Source organism: Stegostoma tigrinum, chromosome 10 (assembly GCF_030684315.1).
Source record: "Stegostoma tigrinum isolate sSteTig4 chromosome 10, sSteTig4.hap1, whole genome shotgun sequence".
Lineage (NCBI taxonomy): Eukaryota > Metazoa > Chordata > Chondrichthyes > Orectolobiformes > Stegostomatidae > Stegostoma > Stegostoma tigrinum.
In genome coordinates, this window is record NC_081363.1 from 86,539,054 (window position 1) to 86,562,892 (window position 23,839).

Sequence of the window (23,839 nt, forward strand, 5' to 3'; positions counted from 1 at the left end):
AAGGGATGGGTGAGAGGAAGAACCGGTTAGGGAGGCAGAGACAGGTTGGACTGGTTTTGGGATGCAGTGGGTGGGGGGGAAGAGCTGGGCTGGTTGTGTGGTGCAGTGGGGGGAGGGGATGAACTGGGCTGGTTTAGGGATGCAGTGGGGGAAGGGGAGATTTTGAAACTGGTGAAGTCCACATTGATACCATATGGCTGCAGGGTTCCCAGGCGGAATATGAGTTGCTGTTCCTGCAACCTTCGGGTGGCATCATTGTGGCAGTGCAGGAGGCCCATGATGGACATGTCATCAAGAGAATGGGAGGGGGAGTGGAAATGGTTTGCGACTGGGAGGTGCAGTTGTTTGTTGCGAACTGAGCGGAGGTGTTCTGCAAAGCGGTCCCCAAGCCTCCGCTTGGTTTCCCCAATGTAGAGAAAGCCGCACCGGGTACAGTGGATGCAGTATACCACATTGGCAGATGTGCAGGTGAACCTCTGCTTAATGTGGAATGTCATCTTGGGGCCTGGGATGGGGGTGAGGGAGGAGGTGTGGGGACAAGTGTAGCATTTCCTGCGGTTGCAGGGGAAGGTGCCGGGTGTGGTGGGGTTGGAGGGCAGTGTGGAGCGAACAAGGGAGTCACGGAGAGAGTGGTCTCTCCGGAAAGCAGACAGGGGTGGGGATGGAAAAATGTCTTGGGTGGTGGGGTCGGATTGTAAATGGCGGAAGTGTCGGAGGATAATGCGTTGTATCCGGAGGTTGGTAGGGTGGTGTGTGAGAACGAGGGGGATCCTCTTGGGGCGGTTGTGGCGGGGGCGGGGTGTGAGGGATGTGTCGTGGGAAATGCGGGAGACGCGGTCAAGGGCGTTCTCAATCACCGTGGGGGGGAAGTTGCGGTCCTTAAAGAACTTGGACATCTGGGATGTGCGGGAGTGGAATGTCTTGTCGTGGGAGCAGATGCGGCGGAGGCGGAGGAATTGGGAATAGGGGATGGAGTTTTTGCAGGAGGGTGGGTGGGAGGAGGTGTATTCTAGGTAGCTGTGGGAGTCGGTGGGCTTGAAATGGACATCAGTTACAAGCTGGTTGCCTGAGATGGAGACTGAGAGGTCCAGGAAGGTGAGGGATGTGCTGGAGATGGCCCAGGTGAACTGAAGGTTGGGGTGGAAGGTGTTGGTGAAGTGGATGAACTGTTCGAGCTCCTCTGGGGAGCAAGAGGCGGCGCCGATACAGTCATCAATGTACCGGAGGAAGAGGTGGGGTTTGGGGCCTGTGTAGGTGCGGAAGATGGACTGTTCCACGTAACCTACAAAGAGGCAGGCATAGCTGGGGCCCATGCGGGTGCCCATGGCCACCCCCTTAGTCTGTAGGAAGTGGGAGGAGTCAAAAGAGAAGTTGTTGAGTGTGAGGACGAGTTCCGCTAGGCGGATGAGAGTGTCGGTGGAGGGGGCCTGGTCGGGCCTGCGGGACAGGAAGAAGCGGAGGGCCTTGAGGCCATCTCCATGCGGAATGCAGGTGTACAGGGACTGGACGTCCATGGTGAATATGAGGTGTTGGGGGCCAGGGAATTGGAAGTCCTGGAGGAGGTGGAGGGCGTGGGTGGTGTCACGGACGTAGGTGGGGAGTTCCTGGACCAAAGGGGAGAAAATGGAGTCCAGATAGGTGGAGATGAGTTCGGTGGGGCAGGAGCAGGCTGAGACGATGGGTCGACCAGGGCAGGCAGGTTTGTGGATTTTGGGAAGGAGATAGAAACGGGCCGTGCGGGGTTGGGGAACAATGAGGTTGGAGGCTGTGGGTGGGAGGTCCCCTGAGGTGATGAGGTCATGAATGGTGTTGGAGATGATGGTTTGGTGCTCGGGTGTGGGGTCATGATCGAGGAGGCGGTAGGAGGTGGTGTCGGAGAGTTGGCGTCTGGCCTCGGCGATGTAGAGGTCAGTACGCCATACTACCACTGCGCCACCCTTGTCTGCGGGTTTGATGGTGAGGTTGGGGTTGGAGCGGAGGGCTGCCCGTTCTGCGGGGGAGAGGTTGGAGTGGGTGAGAGGGGTGGAGAGGTTGAGGCGGTTAATGTCTCGACGGCAGTTGGAGATGAAGAGGTCGAGGGAGGGTAGGAGGCCTGGGGGTGGTGTCCAGGAGGAGGACTTGTGTTGGAAGCGGGTGAAGGGGTCAGTGGAAGGAGGGTTGGGTTCCCGGTTGAAGAAGTAGGCATGCAGGCGAAGACGGCGGAAAAACTGCTCTATGTCCGACCGTGACTGGTATTCGTTGATGTGTGGTTGTAGGGGGACAAAGGTGAGCCCCTTGCTCAGGACTGACCGTTCGTCCTCAGTCAGTGGGAGGTCTGGGGGGATGGTGAAGATTCGGCAGGGTGTGTCAGATGCAGTTTGAGGTAAGCAAGTGAGAGTTTATCTATTTTGGACCAAGCAAGGATAGATCACGGCAATCTCTAGACAGTATGAAGTTAAATTCAGTGGCCGTCCAAAGAAATTTGGGGGTTCAGGGACATAGACCTTTAAAATGCCATGAACTGGTATGAAAAATAATCGTGAAGGTTAGTGGCTGGCCTTGATACCTAAAGGAAAGGAATGTAAGGATACAGAAGTTACGCTGCAGTTATACAACACCCTGATTGGAACCCACTTGGAGAACTGTGAGCAGATCTGAGTCCAACAACTTAGGGGGGATGTGCTGGCCTTGGAGTAAAACATGCTTTAAATTATTAGGAGAGACTACACAAATTAGGCCTGTTTTCTCCAAAGTTTAGAAGATTAAAGGGTGATCTGATTGAACTCTTCAAGATTTTAGCAGGAAAAGACAGGTAGATAGAGAAACTACTTCCACTGGTTGGGGATTCTAGAACTAAGGAGCATAGTTTAAGAATTAGGGCCAGACCATTCAGGAGAGATTTAGGAAGTACTTCTGCTCAAACATTGGAACTCTGTTGCACAAACTGTAGTAGATGCTAGATCAGTTGTTAACTTTAAATCTGTGTTAGATAAATTCTTGTTAAATGACGGTATTGTTGTATATGGCCCAAAGACACGTATATGAGTTAGACCACAGGTCAGCCATGATCTCATTGAATGACGGAACAGCCTCGAGAGACTGAATGACCGATGTTAGACAGAGTCCGGTCATGTACTTTTTCGAACCAACGTTTTGTTTTAGCGCTCAGACCAAACTCCAGCCCCGCAGATTGCTTGTACCTGATTTGAGGGATTTTGTGCTTCAGTGGTAGTGTCCCTACCTCTAAGCCAGGAGACCCCTGTCAAGCCCTGTCTGCTCCAGAGTTGTGCAATAAGATCCCTGAATAGGTTGATTTGAAAAAAAATGACATATATTTATGCAGCCTATAAAGATTTACAATACCCTGTCTGAATCAAATATATATTCATTTCCTTTTACAAAGGAAAATGAGCATGTACATGAAGGGGAGAGATCTACAGGCTATAAAAGTTAGAGTTAGACTAATTGGTTAGCTTTATGAAAGTTGGCTGAGCACAATGGGCTGGCTGATCACTGCTAGAAGATTCTATGACTGGGAAATTGGGTCACAAATATAATCAGATTTTAATGTGGAACTTATACTGTGCCATCTTTGTTTCAGAGACTGTGCTATTGATCCCACTTGTGTACTATGCGTGGACTGTTTCCAGAATAGTGTTCACAAAAATCATCGGTACAAGGTATACTATGTTATTCCTGGTCAGTTTTGTTTTTTTTTTGCTGCATTTTATTTTATGTGTGAAAGCTTATATCAGTAATTTGCATGTAGTGAATTGTAAGAGGTTTTTTAAACCATGTATTCTTATGATGTGGGCATTGATGATGGCAAGACCAGTATTTGATGTCACTTGCCAGTTGCCTTGAGCTGCTGCACCTGTGTTGAAGGTGCTCTGATAGTTCTGTTACATATTGTTCCAGGGTATAATACCAATAACAATGAAGAATGGTGTGTTACTTGGAGGTGATGGCATTGTTGTATATCTGCTACCCCCCATTTTCAAGATTGGTGGAGGTCATGCGTTTGGGACGTGGGAAATTCTGACATTAATGAGCTCCTTTTATAAAATCTGTCATTTTGGTTTTGAACGCCCGCTGTTCTTGTCACCTATGGAGAAGTAGCCAGGGAACCAGTCTGACTGATCTTAGAGGTAACAGTATATGAAGTTGCTATATATTTAAGATCATCTGGAGGACTCAAGTTTTGAATGATTATGGAAAAATGACTCATTTCAAGTTTGAAATTGAAATTTCACCACAGATTTTTTTTCCTCTAAGGAAACTCTTGCCAAGACTTTTGAATAGTGTCTGATGTGGAGAGGATCTTGTTTTATCAGTCGGAGGAAAACATCTAAGAATGAATATAATTGGAGGAAAGCTTGCTAGAAACATGCAGCCCAGCTAATCTTTCTCTTTTCTGTAAAGAAAATCCTCTTGATGAATTCAGAGTGAATTCTATTTGATCACTTGAAAAAAGGTGATGGAAGGACCATCTCAAGATTGTTGTTTACAAGCAGGCAGCGCCTGAAAGACTTCAGAGAAGCTGGGCACAATTTGTGACATGACCACAGATGCTAGAACATCAGAGCAGTAGAACATACTACATTTTATTCTTTGGCTTTCAAGAATAATCCATTGGCCATTTTTTCCCCAAGAAAGCCAATCTTGAAGATAATTTTTTTCTCTTTTTCCAGAAGAGCATGTATGTTTGTGAGCAAGTTTTGATGAGGTACATATAATATTAGAGACACTGTATATTAAACCAATTGTTAGGTCTCTATTGAATAAATTTTATTTAATAATTAACCAATAATTGTGTTTATTTGGAAACCTAGTTGATATACCTTGTTGCTTAGAACCTGATATCGATTAAGTATTTCATTGGTTGGTAAAATAATTTTAATGTTGTGACCCGTGAAGTAATGACACTAGACTGACACCGCAATCCTCCAGCTTCAGTCATTACAAACAATAAAGCAGCCTTTAAGAAACTCTGACTCCTCCAATACCAATTACAGTTTCTTACAGAGAAGAATTAAAATAGGATTGTTTCTGTTGCATTGTTTTAGGGATTGGCTGCAATAGTGATTTAAAAACTGTTTTATTTTGTACCTCAATTTTCAGTTTCTGTATCCAAATGGCTAGTTCTCCCCCTGTTCCGTATGATCCAAACTTGCTAACCAATCTACCATGCGGAACCTTGTTGTCACCTTAAAGTCCAGACAGGTCATGTCCACTGCTCTGTCCGCATCAATCCTCTTCGTTACTTTTTCAAAAAACTCAATCAAGATGGTGAGACATGATTTTCCACACACAAAACCATGTTGACTATCCCTAATCAGTCCTTTGTCTTTCCAAATACATGCAAATCCTGTCCCTCAGGATTCCTTCCAGCAACTTGCCCATCAGCGATGCCAGTCTACCTGTCAATAGTTCACTGGCTTTTCCTTGCCACTTCTCTTAAATAGTGGCATCACATTAGCCAGCCTCCAGTCTTCCAGCACCTTAGCTGTGGCTATCAATGGTACGAATATCTCAGCAAGGGGCCCAGCAGTCACTTCCCTAGCTTCCCACAGAGTTCAAGGGTACACCTGATCAGGTCATAGAACATTATAGTGCAGTACAGGCCCTTTGGCCCTCGATGTTGCGCTGCCCTGTGAAACCAATCTAAAGCCCATCTAACCTACACTATTCTGTTATCACCCATGTGTTTATCCAACGACCATTTAAATGCCCTTAAAGTTGTCGAGTCTACTACTGTTGCAGGGCATTCCATGCCCTTACTTCTGAGTAAAGAACCTACCTCTGATATCTGTCCTATATCTACCACCCCTCAATTTAAAGCTATGTCCCCCCGTGCTAGCCATCGCCATCCGAGGAAAAAGGCCGTCACTGTCCACCCTATCTAATCCTCTAATCATTTTGTATGTCTCTATTAAGGCACCTCTTAACCTTCTTCTCTCTAACGAAAACAGCCTCAAGTCCCTCAGCCTTTCTTCATAAGACCTTCCCTGCATGCCAAGGAACATCCTGGTAAATCTCCTCTGCATCCTTTCCAATGCTTCCACATCCTTCCTATAATGCGGCTTCCAGAACTGTACGCAATACTCCAAGTGCGGCTGCACCAGAGTTTTGTACAGCTGCAATTCCTCTGGAATTATCCGATCTTATGCGTTTGAAACCATCCAGCACTACTTCCTCTGTAATATGGACATTGGTCAAGATGTTGCGATTTATTTCCACACATTCTAGATCTTTCATATCCTTCTCCACAATAAACACTGATGCAAAATACTCATTTAATATCTCCCCTATCTCCTGCAGTTCCATAAATAGGTGGCCATGCTGATCTTTAAGGAGCCTTTTTTCTCTCTGTAGTTACCCTTTTGTCCCTAATGTATTTATAAAATCCCTTTGGATTCTCCTTAACCCTATTTGCCAAAGCTGTCACATGTCCCATTTTTGCCCTCCTGATTTTCCCCTTAAATATACTCTTATTGCTTGTGTACTCTTACAAGGATTCACTTGATCTCTGCTATTTATACCTGACATATGCTTCCTTCTCTTTCTTGACCAAAACATAAGTTTCTCTATTCATCCAGCATTCCCTACACCTACCAGTCTTGTCCAAATCCCTAACAGGAACATACCATCTCTGAACTCTCGTTATCTCAGTTTTGAAGACTTTTCATTTCCCAGCTGTCCCTTTACCTGAAAACATCCACCTGCAGTCAATGTTTGAAGGTTCTTGTCTAATACTTCCTCCAATTTAGAATAGCACTGGTCTATCCTTTTCCATCACTATTTTAAAACTAATAGAATTATGGTCACTGGCCCCAAAGTGCTCCTTCCACTGACACCTCAGTCCCCTGCCCCACCTTATTTCCAAAGAGTAGGCCAGGTTTTGCACCTTCTTTAGTAGGTACATCCATATACTGAATTAGAAATTTTTCTTGTAAATATGTAACAAATTCATCTCCATCTCCCCCTTAACACATGGCAATCCCAGTCTATGTGTGGAAAGTTGAAATCCATAATCACCCTATTATTCTTTCAGATAACTGAGATCTCCTTACAAATTTGTTTCTCAATTTCCCACTGACTATATTGAGGGTCGGGTGTTGTTGTGTCAGGGTGGGGGAGGGGGAGGGGTTTGTAGTACAACCCCACTAAGGCGATCATTGCTTTCTTACTTCTCAGTTCCACCCAAATAAGTTCCTTCTTAACATACCCCAACTGTCACCTTCCCATGTCATCACAAAAGGTATAATGTTTAAGTTTTTGTCTTCTCCCTGCCTCATTGTCCAAAGACTCAAACGCAACTTCCAAGTGAATCAGTTTTTCACTTATACTTTCAATCTGGCAGACTACATTCAGTACTGACAAGGTGATCTCCCCTACATTGGCAAAACCAAATGGGGTCTGGGCGACTGGGTTTTGGAACGCCTCCACTCTGTCTGTAAGAATGATCCTGACCTTCGAGTTGCTTGCTATTTTGATAAACCATCTTGCTCCCACGCCAACATTTCCATGCTAAACCTGAGTTCTAGTGAAACTTAACAGTAAGGTACTTCACAGCCTTCAGGATTCAGCACTGAGTAAAACCAAAGGGTGTGGCATACCCAATTAAGGGCACAAAAGTATGAATGGCAAAATCCTGAATAGCTGCTGTGAGAAGCTAAGAAACGAAATATGAGAGAATGAAAAACCAAACCAGCAAATAATAAGCAAAATTTGAGCAAAGGTGCAATCTAAAATTGTTGGTGTCCATATAGAACCCAGAATGATATAAATTGGCCAGTTGAACAATATTGCTCCTTGATTGCGTTGGACACGTTTGGAATATGAGTAGAGGTTAAGGGTCAAAAGATAGTGGGAGAAGGGTAGAGAATTAAAGTGACAGGTGGCTGGAGAGCTTCGACTAATAAGAACCGAAGAACTGCAGATGCTAGAAATGGGAAACAAGAATGGAAATTAGTGAAAACATTTTAGCAGGTCAGGTAGCATCTGCAGAGAGGAAGCAGAATTAACATTTTCAGGTCCAATGAACTTGTGTTCTGAACTTTGGTATTCCACGTAGTTTGTGTTAGGTGAAAGGGGATGCTTTTTCTAAGTGCAAGTACAGAAAATACTCTCCATGTTGATGACTGCTGTTCCTCCTCTTCACCTGTCCACAACTTAGTCAACATGGTTGACAAGACTCTTGACTGTATCTGTTTATTTCTAACTGAGTGCTTTCTGTCTCAGAACCACAGTGTCATTTCTTGACCTCAGCTCCCAACCCACCGGCACCTGTATGAACGGATCATTTTCCACCCTGTTCACTATTCCTTTGAGCATTCCAAAGGGATTGTTCATGCTGTGTTACTTTGGTTCACTTCTTGGTCATACAACCTATTTCTGTGGAACTTTTTCATGAAAGCTCAGGTGATGCAACACCTTTATCCCCCTTTCTCACTTTCCAAGGTTCTCGGACATTCCTTTCAGTTAAACAGTGATTTGTATATGCTTTTAGTTTGACACATTCTATTTGCTGTGAGTACGGTGATCTACTCAACCTCTCTTCATAGCTAGTGCCCTCCATATCAGGCAACATCCTGGTGAACCTCCACCGCACCCTCTCCAAAGCACCCACATCCTTTTGGCAACCAGAACTGTACGTAGTACTCGAAATGTGGCCAAATCAAAGCCCTATACAACTTTAACATGACCTGCCAACTCTTGTACTCGGTACCCTGTCTGATGAAGGAAAGCATGCCGTATGCCGCCTTGACCACTCTGTCGACCTGCATTGCCACCTTCAGGGTTCAATGGACCTGGACACTCGGATATTTTTGTGCATCAATTTTCCCCAGGGCTTTTCCATTTACCGTATAGTTCGCTCTTGAATTCGATCTTCCAAAATGCATCACCTCGCATTTTGTTGGATTGAACTCCACCTGCCATTTCTCTGCCCTACACTCCAATCCATCTATGTTCTGCTGCATTCTCCGATTCTTCATTATCTGCTACTCCACCAATCTTAGTGTCATCTGCAAACTTGCTAATCAGACCATTTCTGCCTTCCTCCAAATCATTTATGTACATCACAAACAACAGTGGTCCCAACACCTGTGGATCCCTGTGGAACACTGGTCACAGTTCTCCATTTTGAGAAACTTCCTTCCATTACAACTCTGTCTCCTGTTGCCCAGTCAGTTCTCTATCCATCTAGCTAGTAAACTCCGGACCCCAGATGACTTCATTTTCCCCATCAGCCTGCCATGGGAACCTTATCAAATGCCTTACTGAAGTCCACGTATATGACATCTACAGCCCTTCCCTCATCTATCAACTCTGTCACTTCTTCAAAGAATTCTATCAAGTTGGTAAGACATGACCTTCCCTGCACAAAGCCATACTGCCTATCACTAATAAGCCCATTTTCTTCTAAATGTAAATAGATCCTATCCCTCTGTATCTTCTCCAGCAGCTCCCGTACCACTGGCATCAGGCTCACTAGTCTATAATTACCTGGATTATCCTTGCTACCCTCCTTAAACAAGGGGACAACAGTTAGCAATTCTCCAGCTGTCCGGGACCTCACCTGTGCTCAAGGATATTGCAAAGATATCTGTTAAGGCCCTAACTGTTTCCCTTCTCGCTTCCCTCAGAAACCTGGGATAGATCCCATCTGGACCTGGGGACTTGTCCAACCAAAATGCCTTTTAGAATACCCAACACTTCTTTCCTCCCCCCGCCCACCACCTTATGCCTACTTGACCTAGAGTAATCAGACATCTGTCCCTAACATCAACATCTGTCATGTCCCTCTCCTTGGTGAATACTGACACAAACTACTCATTAAGAAGCTCACTCATTTTTTTCTGACTCCTCGCATAACTTCTCTTTTACCTTGGAGTGGGCCAACCCTTTTCCAGCTACCCTCTTGCTCCTTATGTACAAATAAGTCTTTAGGATTTTCCCTTAACCCTGTTTGCTAAAAATATTTCATGACCCCTTTCAGCCATCTTAATTCTGCATTTCAAATTGGCCCTACTTTCCCGATTATTCTTCCAAAGCTTCGTTTGTTTTCAGTTGCTTAAACCTTATGTATGCTTCCTTTTTCCTCTTTGCTAGTCACACAATTTCACCTGTCATCCATGGTTCCCTAATCTTGCCCTTTCTGTCCCTCATTTTCACAGGGACGTGTCTGTCCTGCACTCTAAACAACCTCTCTTTAAAAGCTCCCTTATATCAAGTGTGGATTTACCCTCAACCAGCTGCTCTCAATCCATATTCCCCAGCTCCTGTTGAATTTTGCTATAGTTGGCCTTCCCCCAATTTAGCACTCTTCCTTTAAGATCACACTCTTATTTGTCCAAGAGTATTCTAAAACTTATGGAATTGTGATCGCTATTCCCAAAGTAATCCCCGACGAAACTTCACCCACCTAGCTGGGCTCATTCCCCACCACGAGATCCGGTGTGGCCCCTTCCCGAGTTGGACTATTTACATACTGCTCCATACTGCTCCTGGATGCTCCTTATAAATTCTGCTCCATCTAAATCCCTAAAACTAAGTAAATCCCAGTCAACGTTGGGAAAATTAAAACTTTACATCACCACCACCCGGTTGTTGCTACATCTTTCCATTATCTGTCTACATATTTGTACTTCTGTCTCTCGCTTGCTGTTGGGAGGCCTGTAGTACAGCCCCAACATTGTTACTGCACCCTTCCTATTTCTGAGCTCTGCCCATATTGCCTCACTGCTTGAGTCCTCCATAGTGCCCTCCTTCAGCACAGCTGTGATATCCTCTTTGACCAGTAATGCAACTTCTCGATGTCTTTTACTTCCCTCTCTAAACTGCCTGAAGCATCTATATCAGGATATTTAGTAGACAATCTTGCCCTTCCCTCAACCAAGTCTCAGTAATAGCAATAACATCATACTCCAAGGTACTAATCCAAGCCCTAAGTTCATCTGCCTTACCTACTACACTTCTCGCATTAAAACAAATGCACCTCTGACCCCCTGTCCCTTTGCGTTTATCATGTGTTGTCTGCCTACTTTTCTCCTTAGTCCCACTGACTTCATTATCTAGTTCCTTACAGGCTTTAGTTACTGCCTCCTTACTGTCCACTAACCTCCTAATTTGGTTCTCATTTTCCTGCTACGTTAGTTTAAGCCCTCACCAACAGCGTTAGCAAAAGCACCTCCTAGGACATTGGTTCCAGTCCAGCCCAGGTGTAGACCGTCCAACTTGTAATAGTCCCACCTCCGTCAGAACTGGTCCCAATGTCCCAAAAATCTGAATGCCTCCCTACTGCATCTTTCAAGCCGCTCTCAAGCTATGTATGCAAACAATTAAAGAGAAGTGGCCAAATAAGGAATTGGAAAGTTCCTCTGGCCTTTGATAAAGGATGAACAGTGAGTCAACCTATATGGGGCTGTTGCAATATTGAAGGGAACAAATGACAGAAGCAGAGGGGAAGGAAGCATAGCACATGGCATTTTATGGAGAAGTCCAATATCCAATATTTATCTCCTGAATTGCAGGTATGACCATTAAGTGTTATGTCTTATTGCCCTTGCATCTTAAGAGACATACTCTTGGCATCATCAGTACATCATAACATGTGACTTGATGATGTAAAGGTTTCATATTCCATTTTGCTTTGGATCACATAAAGTGGGACTCCTCCTCTGTTGTAATCTAATAGTTTATTTTTGGTGATGATGCCTGAGGAATGTAATGTTTGTACTTAATAGCCAGTTGCAATAAGTGTTGCATTCTTCAATACATGATATCCAGGCCCTGTTTTTCATATTGCAGGAGCTAACGTAAGCATTGCCACAAGAGTAATCTTGGAGACAAATTAGCACCATTCACAATGTTAACCCTTTTCCATTGAAGTAGATGCAAGGATGTTAGTACTTGGGCAATAGCTAGATGCCACATTGGTGACTGAAAATATCCCTAATTAATATTTATTCCCTGATGATGCAGCTGAGAACAGGGCTGTTAGATATCTTACCACGTTGTATTGTATTATGTTTGAGTACCAGTAAAGATTGTGCCATTTTTCTAATTATTTTAAAACTGATGCTTCTACTTCACTTTGTATATTAAAGATGAATTCTTCCAATGGAGGTGGCTTTTGTGACTGTGGAGATGTTGAAGCCTGGAAGACTGGACCTGCTTGTAAAATGCATGAACATGGTGTGTCAGAGGACTCTGCGGTAAGATGCTTTTCCAGCACCATTTGGTCTTTATTGATTGTAGCTTGTCTGGTGATGGCGACGAGAAGGGTCAATTTAACTTAGGAAGTTTTATTAATTTTCCCCTGCCCCTCTCCAGTCAAATACATTGAAATTCCAAAAATCATATTTATTGTCTTGGAAATTCTGCATTTTCATTGTTTTAGCGTGAACTTGTATCTGGCAATTTTCATTTGTGAAACTTCTTCATTTGGATGTGCACAAGTCACTATATAATATGCTTCTATCTCAACAAGGATAGTTACAGGTAGATAGAAAATACTCGAGTCTAGAAACATTTATTCTCTGGAATCTGTGGAATTATACCATGTACATTTACTGACTTTTCTACAGTGAGGAGCCACTTATTGCTTGAGGCTGGATGCTGACCTGAGAATTTTACACTGTTCTTGTGAATTGATTCAGTAGTGACATTGCTACTGTTACTTTGGCTCTTTGGCAGTGTACTGCAATGTGACCATGGTCACTGTGACCAATTTGCCATTAAATATGCTATACGTAACAGCATCTTTGACTGCCATGTGCATGATGACTTCAGGATGTGGAATGCTCTTGAAATAGTAGGATAATAGGTCGGCACAACATGGTGGGCTGACGGGCCTGTACTGTACTGATTTTAAAGAAAAATCACTAGAGCTTATATTGGTCATATGATTTAGTATTTATAGCCAAATTAGAGCTAGTACAGTAGCTGCTTAAAGCAAGGTGATAATGTGGTTTACTCCCGTATAAAGGTAAAACTGCCAGATCTTTTACTGACAGCTGTTTGTAGGAGCTGGTAGTTGGAGATAAACACAGAGATATACCTGTATTGATTACCTTTCCAGCTCTTCACTCTTCTTGATGTTTTCCTTAATTATTTCTATCAACATACTGGAAAGCTAGAGCACCATTTGTCACAGTTTTTATTAGTTTGATAGATTATTGTTCCTCGGAAAGTTGTGACGATCTTCTGATCCCTAATACTTACCTCTATTTGGAAAGACATGGAATTAGGGAAAGTCAGTGTGGTGTTGTCTGTGGGAAATCGTGTCTCACTAGCATAATTGAATTTTAGAACAAGTGATGAGGGAGATTGAAAGTAGAGTAGTAGACATTGTCTATGGAATATAAACAGAAATTGCTCAAACTTCCAACAAGTCTGGCACCAACTGTGGAGAGAAATCAGAGTTAATGTTTCAGATTTGTGACCTTCCGAAATAATGGCAACTTGGAAAATGTCAGTTTTTATGCAGAAGGTAGGGTTTTGGGGGTTGGTTAATGATAGCTGGAGATAGAGCCCAAAGAGAGAGAAGAATAGTTGGACAGACAAGCGGATAACGATTAGGATAGAAGAGTGAATAGCTGTTAATGGGGACTGGCCAAATGCTGGGACCAGATTAATTTGGGAATAGTTGGTCAGCATGGACATGTTGGATTAAAGTGCCTGTTTCTGTGCTATTCATCTCAATGACTGTATGACTTGCCTTATTTTATGTTTAGTTTTTGGTTGGCATTTGGTTTGCTTAATTTCCTTCTCCGTTTTAACGGAGTGATACTTGGATTTGATATCTTTTCACTTTATGGATGGACTTTTTCCACTGGATGTTGAGAGCTATTTCTAAGGTTAGATTTTATGCCATGGATCCTTTTCAGTTACTGATAACCATAATGTTGCTTGAACCATCTTTGAACGTTGCTTGGCTGCCAGTGTTTGAATTTTATTTCTGGCTCAGGAAGGAAGATTGACTTGACTGCCCGTCACTGAAAATTCCTGACTATAAGAACATTCAAACTTAGACTCTTGGGCCTAACCAGCTGCCCATCACTGTCAGTTTAGAGTCAGAATTTGTTATTTTTAATCAACCTGTTCAAACATACCTGTGTGGCAGGTGGACTTGAACCCAAATCTGGCCCAGACGGTAGAGGTGCTACCACAGCTCCATAAGATCCTTCCGGCATTCAGGGAATAATTGCAAAACGTGAGCATGGAATCATATGGTTCAGCTGGATGTTGTTCAAGCTTGTGCAGCTAATTTATTGAAATAGCTATTCTTAGTCACATTCCACTGTTGTTCTCCTGTACCTTCGCAGATATTTTCCCTTAAAAGTATTTACCCAAATGTGCTATATATTAGGCTCTTGAGATGTAGCCTGTGGTGATAGGGAGAGTATATTAACAAGGACAGAAAATAACTGATAAAAGACAATGAGTTGAGATGAGGGGCATTTCCAGGATAATAATCTGTAATCAGTGGTATCAGTACTGGGGCCAAAATTATTTAAAATATACACATGAGTTGAATGAACAAGCTGAATGTCATGAAACCAAGTTTGAGGGCTGTATAAAAATAGGTGAAAGGTAAGTTCTAGGGTGACAGCATACAGCGGGTTAGAGACAGGTTAAGCGAGTGGAAAAAGATTTGGCAGTAGAATGTAGTGTGGGAAAATGTGAGGGTATACAGCTGATGAGAAAAATAGAGGAGTTTAATATTATTTACACGGAGAAAGACTACAGGAAACTACGGCATAGAGGAATTTGGGAGTCCTTGTGCATAAATCTCAAAAGGCTAACATCTCAGTTCAGCATGCAGAACTCAAACTGAGCAGCTTATTCCTTTGAAAGTATGGTTTGATAGCATTGTAAATGACTCTGCCCATGACTTTACTAATGATTGAGAGTTGAATAAGAATGAATTGGCTGGATTGGATTTGACCTGTTCGAGTACTATAGATGGGTCAGTTTTTGTCCAGAGTGTGCAGGAGGGCTTCTTGACATAGTATGTAAACAGGCCAACAAGAGGTGAAACCACATTAGATTTGGTACTGGGTAATGAGCCCGGCCGGGTGTTAGATTTGGAAGTAGGTGAGCACTTTGGTGATAGCGATCACAATTCTGTTATGTTTACTTTTAGTGATGGAAAGGGATAGGTGTATACCACTGGGCAAGAGTTATAGCTGGGGGAAAGGCAATTACGATGAGATTAGGCAAGATTTAGGGAGCATAGAATGGGGAAGGAAACTGCAGGGGATGGGCACAGTAGAAATGTGGAGCTTATTCAAGGAAAAGCTCCTGTGTGTCCTAGATAAATATGTACCTGTCAGACAGGGAGGAAGCTGTAGAGTGCGGGAGCCGTGGTTTACGAAGGAGGTGGAATCTCTGGTCAAGAGGAAAGAGAAGGCTTATGTTAGGATGAGATGTGAAGGCTCAGTTAGGGCACTTGAGGGCTACGAGGTAGCCAGGAAGGACCTAAAGAGAGAGCTCAGAAGAGCCAGGAGGAGACATGAGAAGTTGTTGGCGGATAGGATCAGGGTAAACCCTAAGGCTTTCTATAGGTATTTAAGGAATAAAAGAATGACGAAAGTAAGATTAGGCCCAATCAAGGATAGTAGTGGTAAGATGTGTGTGGAGTCAGATGAGATAGGGGAAGCGCTAAATGAATATTTTTCAACAGTATTCACTCTAGAAAACGACAATGTTGTCGAGAATACTGAGATACAGGCTACTAGACTAGGTGGGATTGAGGTTCACACGGAAGAGGTATTAGAAATCCTTCAGAAGGTGAAGATAGATAAGTCCCCTGGGCCGGATGGGATTTATCCTCAGATCCTCTGGGAAGCCAGGGAGGAGATTGCCGAGCCTTTGGCATTGATCTTTAACTCGTCATTGTCTCCAGGAATAGTGCCAGATGACTGGAGGATAGCAAATGTGGTTACCCTGTTCAAGAAGGGGAGTAGAGACAGCCCTGGTAATTATAGACCAGTGAGCCTTACTTCAGTTGTTGGTAAAGTGTTGGAAGAGGTTATAAGGCGTAGGATTTATAATCATCTAGAAAAGAAAAAATTGGTTAGGGATAGTCAGCACGGTTTTGTGAAGGGAAGGTTGTGCCTGACAAACCTTATTGAGTTCTTTGAGAAGGTGACCAAACAGGTAGATGAGAGTACACCGGTTGATGTGGTGTATATGGATTTCAGCAAGGCGTTCGATAAGGTTCCCCACAATAGGCTATTGTACAAATTGCGGAGGAATGGAATTGTGGGAGATATAGCAGTTTGGATCGGAAATTGGCTTGCTGAAAGAAGACAGGGGGTGGTAGTTGATGGGAAATGTTCATCCTGGAGACCAGTTACTAGTGGTGTACCGCAAGGGTCGGTGTTGGGTCCACTGCTGTTTGTCATTTTTATAAATGACCACAATGAGGGCGTAGAAGGATGGGTTAGTAAATTTGCAGACGACACTAAGTTCGGTGGAGTTGTGGATAGTGACGAAGGATGCTGTAGGTTGCAGAGAGACATAGATAAGCTGCAAAGCTGGGCTGAGAGGTGGCAAATGGAGTTTAATGCAGACAAGTGTGAGGTGCTGCGCTTTGGTAGGAGTAACCGGAAGGCAAAGTACAGGGCTAATGGTAAGATTCTTAGCAGTGCAGATGAGCAGAGAGATCTTGGTGTCCATGTACACAGATCCTTGCAAGTTGCCACCCAGGCTGACAGGGCTGTTAAGAAGGCATACAGTGTTTTAGCTTTTATTAATAGAGGGATTGAGTTCCGGAACCAAGAGGATATGGTGAAGCTGTACAAAACTCTGGTGCGGCCGCGCTTGGAGTATTGCGTACAGTTTTGGTCACCGCATTATAAGAAGGATGTGGAAGCTTTGGAAAGGGTGCAGAGGAGATTTACTAGGATCTGGATGTGAGTTTGCTCGCTGAGCTGGAAGGTTAGTTTTCAGACGTTTCGTCATCATTCTAGGTAACATCAGTGAGCCTCCGACGAAGCGCTGGTGTTATGTCCCGCTTTCTATTTATCTGGTTAGGTTTCCTAGGGTTGGTGATGTCATTTCCTGTTCTTTTTCTCAGGGGGTGGTAGATTGGCTCCAAGTCAGTGTGTTTGTTGATGGAATTTCGGTTGGAACGGTACCGGTTCCATCAACAAACGCATTGGCTCCAAGTCAATGCATTTGTTGATGGAACCGGAACCGTTCCAACCGAAATTCCATCAACAAACACACTGACTTGGAGCCAATCTACCACCCCCTGAGAAAAAGAACAGGAAATGACATCACCAACCCTAGGAAACCTAACCAGATAAATAGAAAGCGGGACATAACACCAGCGCTTCGTCGGAGGCTCACTGATGTTACCTAGAATGATGACGAAACGTCTGAAAACTAACCTTCCAGCTCAGCGAGCAAACTCACATCCAGAACCTCAACCTGAGCTACAAATCTTCTCAAAACTCGCTATTTACTAGGATGTTGCCTGGTATGGAGGGAAGGTCTTACGAGGAAAGGCTGAGGGACTTGAGGCTGTTTTCATTAGAGAGAAGAAGGTTGAGAGGTGACTTAATTGAAACATATAAAATAATCAGAGGGTTAGATAGGGTGGATAGGGAGAGCCTTTTTCCTAGGATGGTGACGGCGAGCACGAGGGGGCATAGCTTTAAATTGAGGGGTGAAAGATATAGGACAGATGTCAGAGGTAGTTTCTTTACTCAGAGAGTAGTAAGGGAATGGAACGCTTTGCCTGCAATGGTGGTAGATTCGCCAACTTTAGATACATTTAAGTCGTCATTGGACAAGCATATGGACGTACATGGAATAGTGTAGGTTAGATGGGCTTGAGATCGGTATGATAGGTTGGCACAACATCGAGGGCCGAAGGGCCTGTACTGTGCTGTAATGTTCTGTGTTCTATATTCATTTTATGTGCGTTTTCCACATTGCCTGATCACTGACATGTAAAAGTTGAATGTGACCAACTAGGCTAAGGATGTGGCAAGTTTTTTTGACCACAGGTTTTCAGTACTGTTGCTATTGCGTAAATGTTGTCAAGCCCCATAGTCTTTCCACCAGCCCATGCCTTCAACCAATTCCTGATTTTGGTTTTTGGCACACATTGGATGGCAGGAATGCTGGCTGGGACAGTATTTATTGTCCACCTTGAGGTGGTGGTGATGAGCTACCTTCTCAAACTGCCATAGTCTTTTGTTTTAAGTAGACCCATAGTGCTGTTATAGAACATAGAACATAAAACATAGAAAAGTACAGCACAGTACAGGCCCTTCGTCCCACGATGTTGTGCCGTGGCATATTCCGAATCCAAAAATAAAATAACCTAACCTACGTTCCCCTCAATTCACTGCTGTCCACGTGCATGTCCAGCAATTGCTCAAATATCACTAATGACTCCGCTTCCACGACTACCACTGGCAAAGTATTCCATGCGCTCATAACTCTCTGGGTGAAGAACCTCCCTCTGACGTCTCCTCTATACCTTCCGCCTAACACCTTAAAACTATGACCCCTTGTGGCAGTCAATCCTACCCTGGGGAAAAGTCTCTGGCTATCGACTCTATCCATGCCTCTCATTACCTTGTACACCTCAATCAGGTCACCTCTCTTTCTCCTTCTCTCTAGAGAGAAAAGTCCGAGCTCAGTCAACCTCTCCTCGTAAGACAAGCCCTCCAGTCCAGGCAGCATCCTGGTAAACCTCCTTTGCACCCTCTCCAAAGCCTCCACATCTTTCCTATAATAGGGCAACCAGAACTGGACGCAATATTCCAAGTGTGGTCTCACCAGGGTTTTGTAGAGCTGCAGCATAACCTCGCGGCTCTTAAACTCGATCCCCCTGTTAATGAAAGCCAAAAGACCATATTCTTTCTTAACAACCTTATCCACTTGGGTGGCAACTTGGAGGGAGCTATGCACTTGAACACCAAGATTCCGCTGTTCCTCCACTCTACCGAGAATCCTGCCTTTAATCCTATGTTCAGCATTTAAGTTCGACCTTCCAAAATGCATCACTTTGCATTTATCCAGGTTGAACTCCATCTGCCATTTCTCAGCCCAGCTATGCATTCTGTCAATGTCTCGCTGAAGCCTGCAATAGCCCTCGATACTGTCAATGGCACCTCCAACCTTTGTGTCATCAGCAACCATACCAACCCACCCCTCAACCTCCTCATCCAAGTTATTTATAAAAACTAGAAAGAGCAGAGGCCCAAGAACAGAGCCCTGCAGGACACCACTCAGCACTGACGTCCAGGCAGAATACTTACCATCTACAACCACTCTCTGCCTCCTGTCAGCCAACCAATTCTGAATCCAGACAGCCAAATCACCCTGTATCCCATACTTCCTGACTTTCACAATGAGCCTGCCGTGGGGAACCTTATCAAATGCCTTGCTGAAGTCCATGTACACCACGTCCACTGCTCGACCCTCGTCAACCTGTCTCGTGACCTCCTCGAAGAACTCAACAAGATTTGCGAGGCATGACCTGCCCCTCTCAAAGCCATGCTGACTCCCTTTAATCACGCTATGCTTTTCCAAATAGTCATAAATCCTATCCCTCAGAATTTTTTCCAAAACCTTGCTGACCACAGATGTAAGACTGACTGGTCTGTAATTTCCATGGATTTCCCTATTCCCTTTCTTGAAAAGAGGAACAACATTTGCCTCCCTCCAATCTTCCGGTACGATTCCCGTGGAAAGTGAGGAAGCAAAGATCTTCGCCAGCGGCTTAGCACCTCCTTTCTCGCTTCCAGGAGCAACCTAGGATAAATCTGGTCTGGCCCTGGGGACTTATCAATCTTAATGTTTGCCAAAATTTCCAGCACATCAACTTCCTCAATCTTGATCTGTTCAAGCCTGTTTTCCTGCTCCTCAAAGTTCTCATTCACAACAAGGTCCCTTTCCTTCGTGAAAACCGAAGCAAAAAACTCATTTAGGGCTTCCCCTATCTGCTCAGACTCCACGCACAAGTTCCCTACGCTATTCCTGATCGGCCCTACCTTCTCCCTGATCATTCTCTTATTCTTCATGTATGACTAAAATACCTTTGGGTTCTCCCTCGTCCTTCCTGCCAAGCCTTTTCCGTGCCCCCTCCTCAGTCCACTTTTGAGCTCCTTCCAAGCAAGCCTGCAATTAAAGCTGTGCTAGACCTGTGCTTCCTCCACCTTACATACGCTGCCTTTTTCTTTTTGACTCAAAGCACCTCTGTACCCGTCATCCAAGGCTCCTTAATCTTATGCCTTGTTACCTGTCTCAGAGGAACAAATTTATACATCACTCGCAACAACTGCTCCTTAAACAGCCTCCACATGTCTGCTGTGCCCTTTCTGTGGAACAATTGCTCCCAATCTGTACTTCCCAACTCCTGTCTGATAGCGTCATAGTTTCCTTTACCCCAGTTAAATATCTTCCCCTGGTAACTGCTCCTTTCCCTTTCCATGGCTGTGGTAAATGTGAGGCTGTTGTGGTCACTGTCGTCAAAGTGTTCTCCCACCATGCGATCTGACACCTGTCCTGGCTCATTGCCGAGCACCAAGTCCAAAATGGCCTCCCCCCTCGTTGGCCTGTCCACATACTGAGTGAGGAAACCCTCCTGAACACACCTGACAAAAACGGCTCCATCCAAACCATCTGCACTAAGGAGGTTCCGATCTATATTGGGAAAGTTGAAGTCACCCATAACAACAACCCTGCTACGTTTGCACTTTTCAACAATCTGCCGGCCAATTAATTCTTCGATCTCCCCACTGCTATGTGGGGGTCTGTAGAAAACCCCCAGTGAGGTGACTGCTCCCTTGCTGTTCCTAACTTCCACCCATACTGACTCAGTCGACAAACCTTCCTCGGCAACCTCAGCCCATACCACCTCAGTAGACGAGGCCTCATCAAAGGTTCTTTCAGCTGCTGTTATACTGTCCTTGACGAACAAAGCCACACACCCCCTCTTTTACCACCTTCCCTGACCTTAAAGAAAGATCTAAACCCTGGAACCTGCAACATCCATTCCTGACCCTGCTCTATCCTGTTGGGGAAGATGTTCTTGGACTTATAACCTATCGACTCTGAAGGCGAACTGATCTATTTCCAAGTCATGATTGTGAGTGGCTTGGAGGGGATCTTGCGGGTATTTCCATTTATCTGTTGCCCTTTTCCTTCCAAATGAATGAATGATTTTATTAACATGTGTATTTTGGATGTAAGTTTGCTCGCTGAGCTGAAAGGTTCGTTTTCAGACATTTCATCACCATTCTAGGTAACATCATCAGTGAGCCTCCGGTGAAGCGCTGGTGTTATGTCTGCTTTCTATTTATATGTTTAGGTGTCCTCGGGTTGGTGATGTCATTTCCTGCGTTGGTGATGTAATTTCCTGTTCTTTTTCTCAGAGGATGGTAGATTGGCTCCAAATCAATACCTTGCAAGAACTGTGACAAACGCTACATTGGACAAACAGGCAGAAAACTAGCCACCAGGATACATGAACATCAACTCGCCACAAAAAGCCATGACCCACTATCACTAGTATCCTTACATACAGATGAGGAAGGACACCACTTTGATTGGGACAACACATCCATCCTAGGACAAGCCAAACAGAGACCCGCAGGAGAATTCCAAGAAGTGTGGCATTCCAACTGAAACTCCATCAACAAACACATTGATTTGGAGCCAATCTACCACCCTCTGAGAAAAAGAACTGGAAATGACATCACTAACGCAGGAAATGACATCACCAACCCAAGGAAACCTAAACAGATAAATAGAAAGCAGGACATAACACCAGCGCTTCACCAGAGGCTCACTGATGATGTTACCTAGAATGGTGACGAAACGTCTGAAAACGAACCTTCCAGCTCAGCGAGCAAACTTACATCCAGAACTTCAACCTGAGCTGCAAATCTTTCAAAACTTGCTAACATGTATTTTACAGCAGTGAGGAAAAACAGTAAAATGCGGTGAAAAGCTTTTCCACTGTCGCCGTGATCCACTACCATTTTGAATAGTTTTAAAAAAATAAGAAAGAAAATAAATATGGAAGTTAAAGAGAATCCATCAGTCCTGAGTTCAGGATGTACCGTCATCTTGCCTCCACCGCCTTGCTGTTGTCTACAGTGGACCCAATCAACAGTGAAATAAGGGAGTTACATACAACTATCATCACTGGTCTCCATAATTTCACCTTTGACATTGCTTGCCAGAATCTAGGTCAAGGATGGCTTGACACAGTTATAGAAATGACGTAGGGTCACGGCAGAGAGTCCGGCAGGTGCTGAGATGCAAGTTAGCATGAGCTTACTCAGCATTTCTGGCTGAAGAATGGTGCAGATGCTTCCGTCTTTTGCACTGATGTGCTGGGCTCCCCCATCATTGAGAATGGAAATATTTGTGGAGCTGCTTGCTCCAGTGAGTTGTTTAGTTGTGCGCTGCCATTTTTGACTGAAAGGTCAGATATTAGATTGGATCTGTTGGTTTTGAAATCACTTTGCTCTGCCTATTATTTACTCCATGCAAGCAAATGGTTCTGTGTTGTACCTCCACCAGGTTGATGCAGATTTTTAGATATGCCTAGTGCTGCTCCTGGCATGCCCTCTCTTGAACGGGGGACATGCCAAGCCATGAGGTTATGGATTGTGTTGCAGTACAGTTCTGCTGTTGATAGCCCACAGCATCTCACGTTCTTCAGTTGCTAGATCTGTTCAAAGACCATTCAAAGCACAGCAGTTGTACCACACAATGCAATGGTAGGAATTCTCAATGTGAAAATAGGGCTTGATATCTGCAAGAATTATGTAATGGTTATTCCTACTAATACTGTCATGGGGAGATTCACTTGTGGCAGGCAGGTTAGTGAGGATGAAGTCAAAAATTTTTTTTATTTTTTTGTTGGTTCTTCTCACCACCTGCTGCACCACCAGTCTAGTAGAGTTGACCTTTTAACATGAACAGCTTAGTCACTAGTATTGTAACCAAGCCACACTTAGTGGACATTCAACATGTCCACTCGGGATATATTCTGTGCCCTTGCCATCCTCTGTTCTTGTCTGGTAGTGTTGATCAACTTGGAGGAGGATTGATTCATCAATAGAGCGAGGTCAGTATGAGATAATCAGGTGGCTTCCTTGCCCATGTTTAACCCGTTGTCATCATGGGACCTGGAATCAATGCTGAGGACTCCGAGGGCAACACCCTCTGGACTGTATCCAACCGCTGCCACCTCTGCCCAGTCTGCCTTGACAGTGGGGCAGGACATATCTAGATTACAACTTCTAGTCTGCTGTTGATATCTTCCTGGATTCATTAGCATAGATGACCTAAACTAGGTATTTCTCATAGAATGGAATCTCATGGAATCCCTGTTAGGTTCGTTTTTCAGAGACCCTCATGGACTTGTTGCAAGACCAAGACACTGATCTGGTTACAAAAACACAATCCTTTATTAATAAGCAAGTACAAGTTGTGGAGGATTGCTGTATGCAACCCAGCACAGTGCTGAGTATCATGAACAGGGGACAGTCCCCGCTTTTGTACCCTTGGAATTGGCAGATACATAAAACAAGTAGTACGTCTGAGAACAGGATACAGCTTTGATCGTCACAAAGTGTGAGATATCGACAGGCCGCGATTTCAAGTGGTGACAACTGCCTGGCTTGATCAAAGGTCACTGACCTGGCCGTTTCAGCAGAAACAGGGGTAGGTGGCAGTGTTGGGGTAGATCCATGAAGATTAGAGCTTTGTGCTAACAGATGTCTGACACCCCTACACATGTTTCACACCCAATCCCATTCAGGCAGGAATTTGAGACAGTGTTCACGTACCCCTGTATGAGGAGAGAAGG

The 23,839-nt window shown here is 44.4% G+C and overlaps 1 protein-coding gene across 3 annotated transcripts in view; it reads left to right on the plus strand.

Moving 5' to 3' along the window:
- The window catches only part of ubr1 (ubiquitin protein ligase E3 component n-recognin 1), a 215,126-nt gene that overhangs the window by 13,565 nt on the left and 177,722 nt on the right, over positions 1 to 23,839 (plus strand). For all 3 annotated transcript variants that reach the window (XM_048537077.2, XM_059649358.1, XM_048537078.2), the window contains exons 3-4: positions 3,581 to 3,659; positions 12,093 to 12,200. In XM_048537077.2, coding sequence (XP_048393034.2) covers positions 3,581 to 3,659; positions 12,093 to 12,200 — 187 coding nt within the window. The remainder of the gene's footprint in view (positions 1 to 3,580; positions 3,660 to 12,092; positions 12,201 to 23,839) is intronic.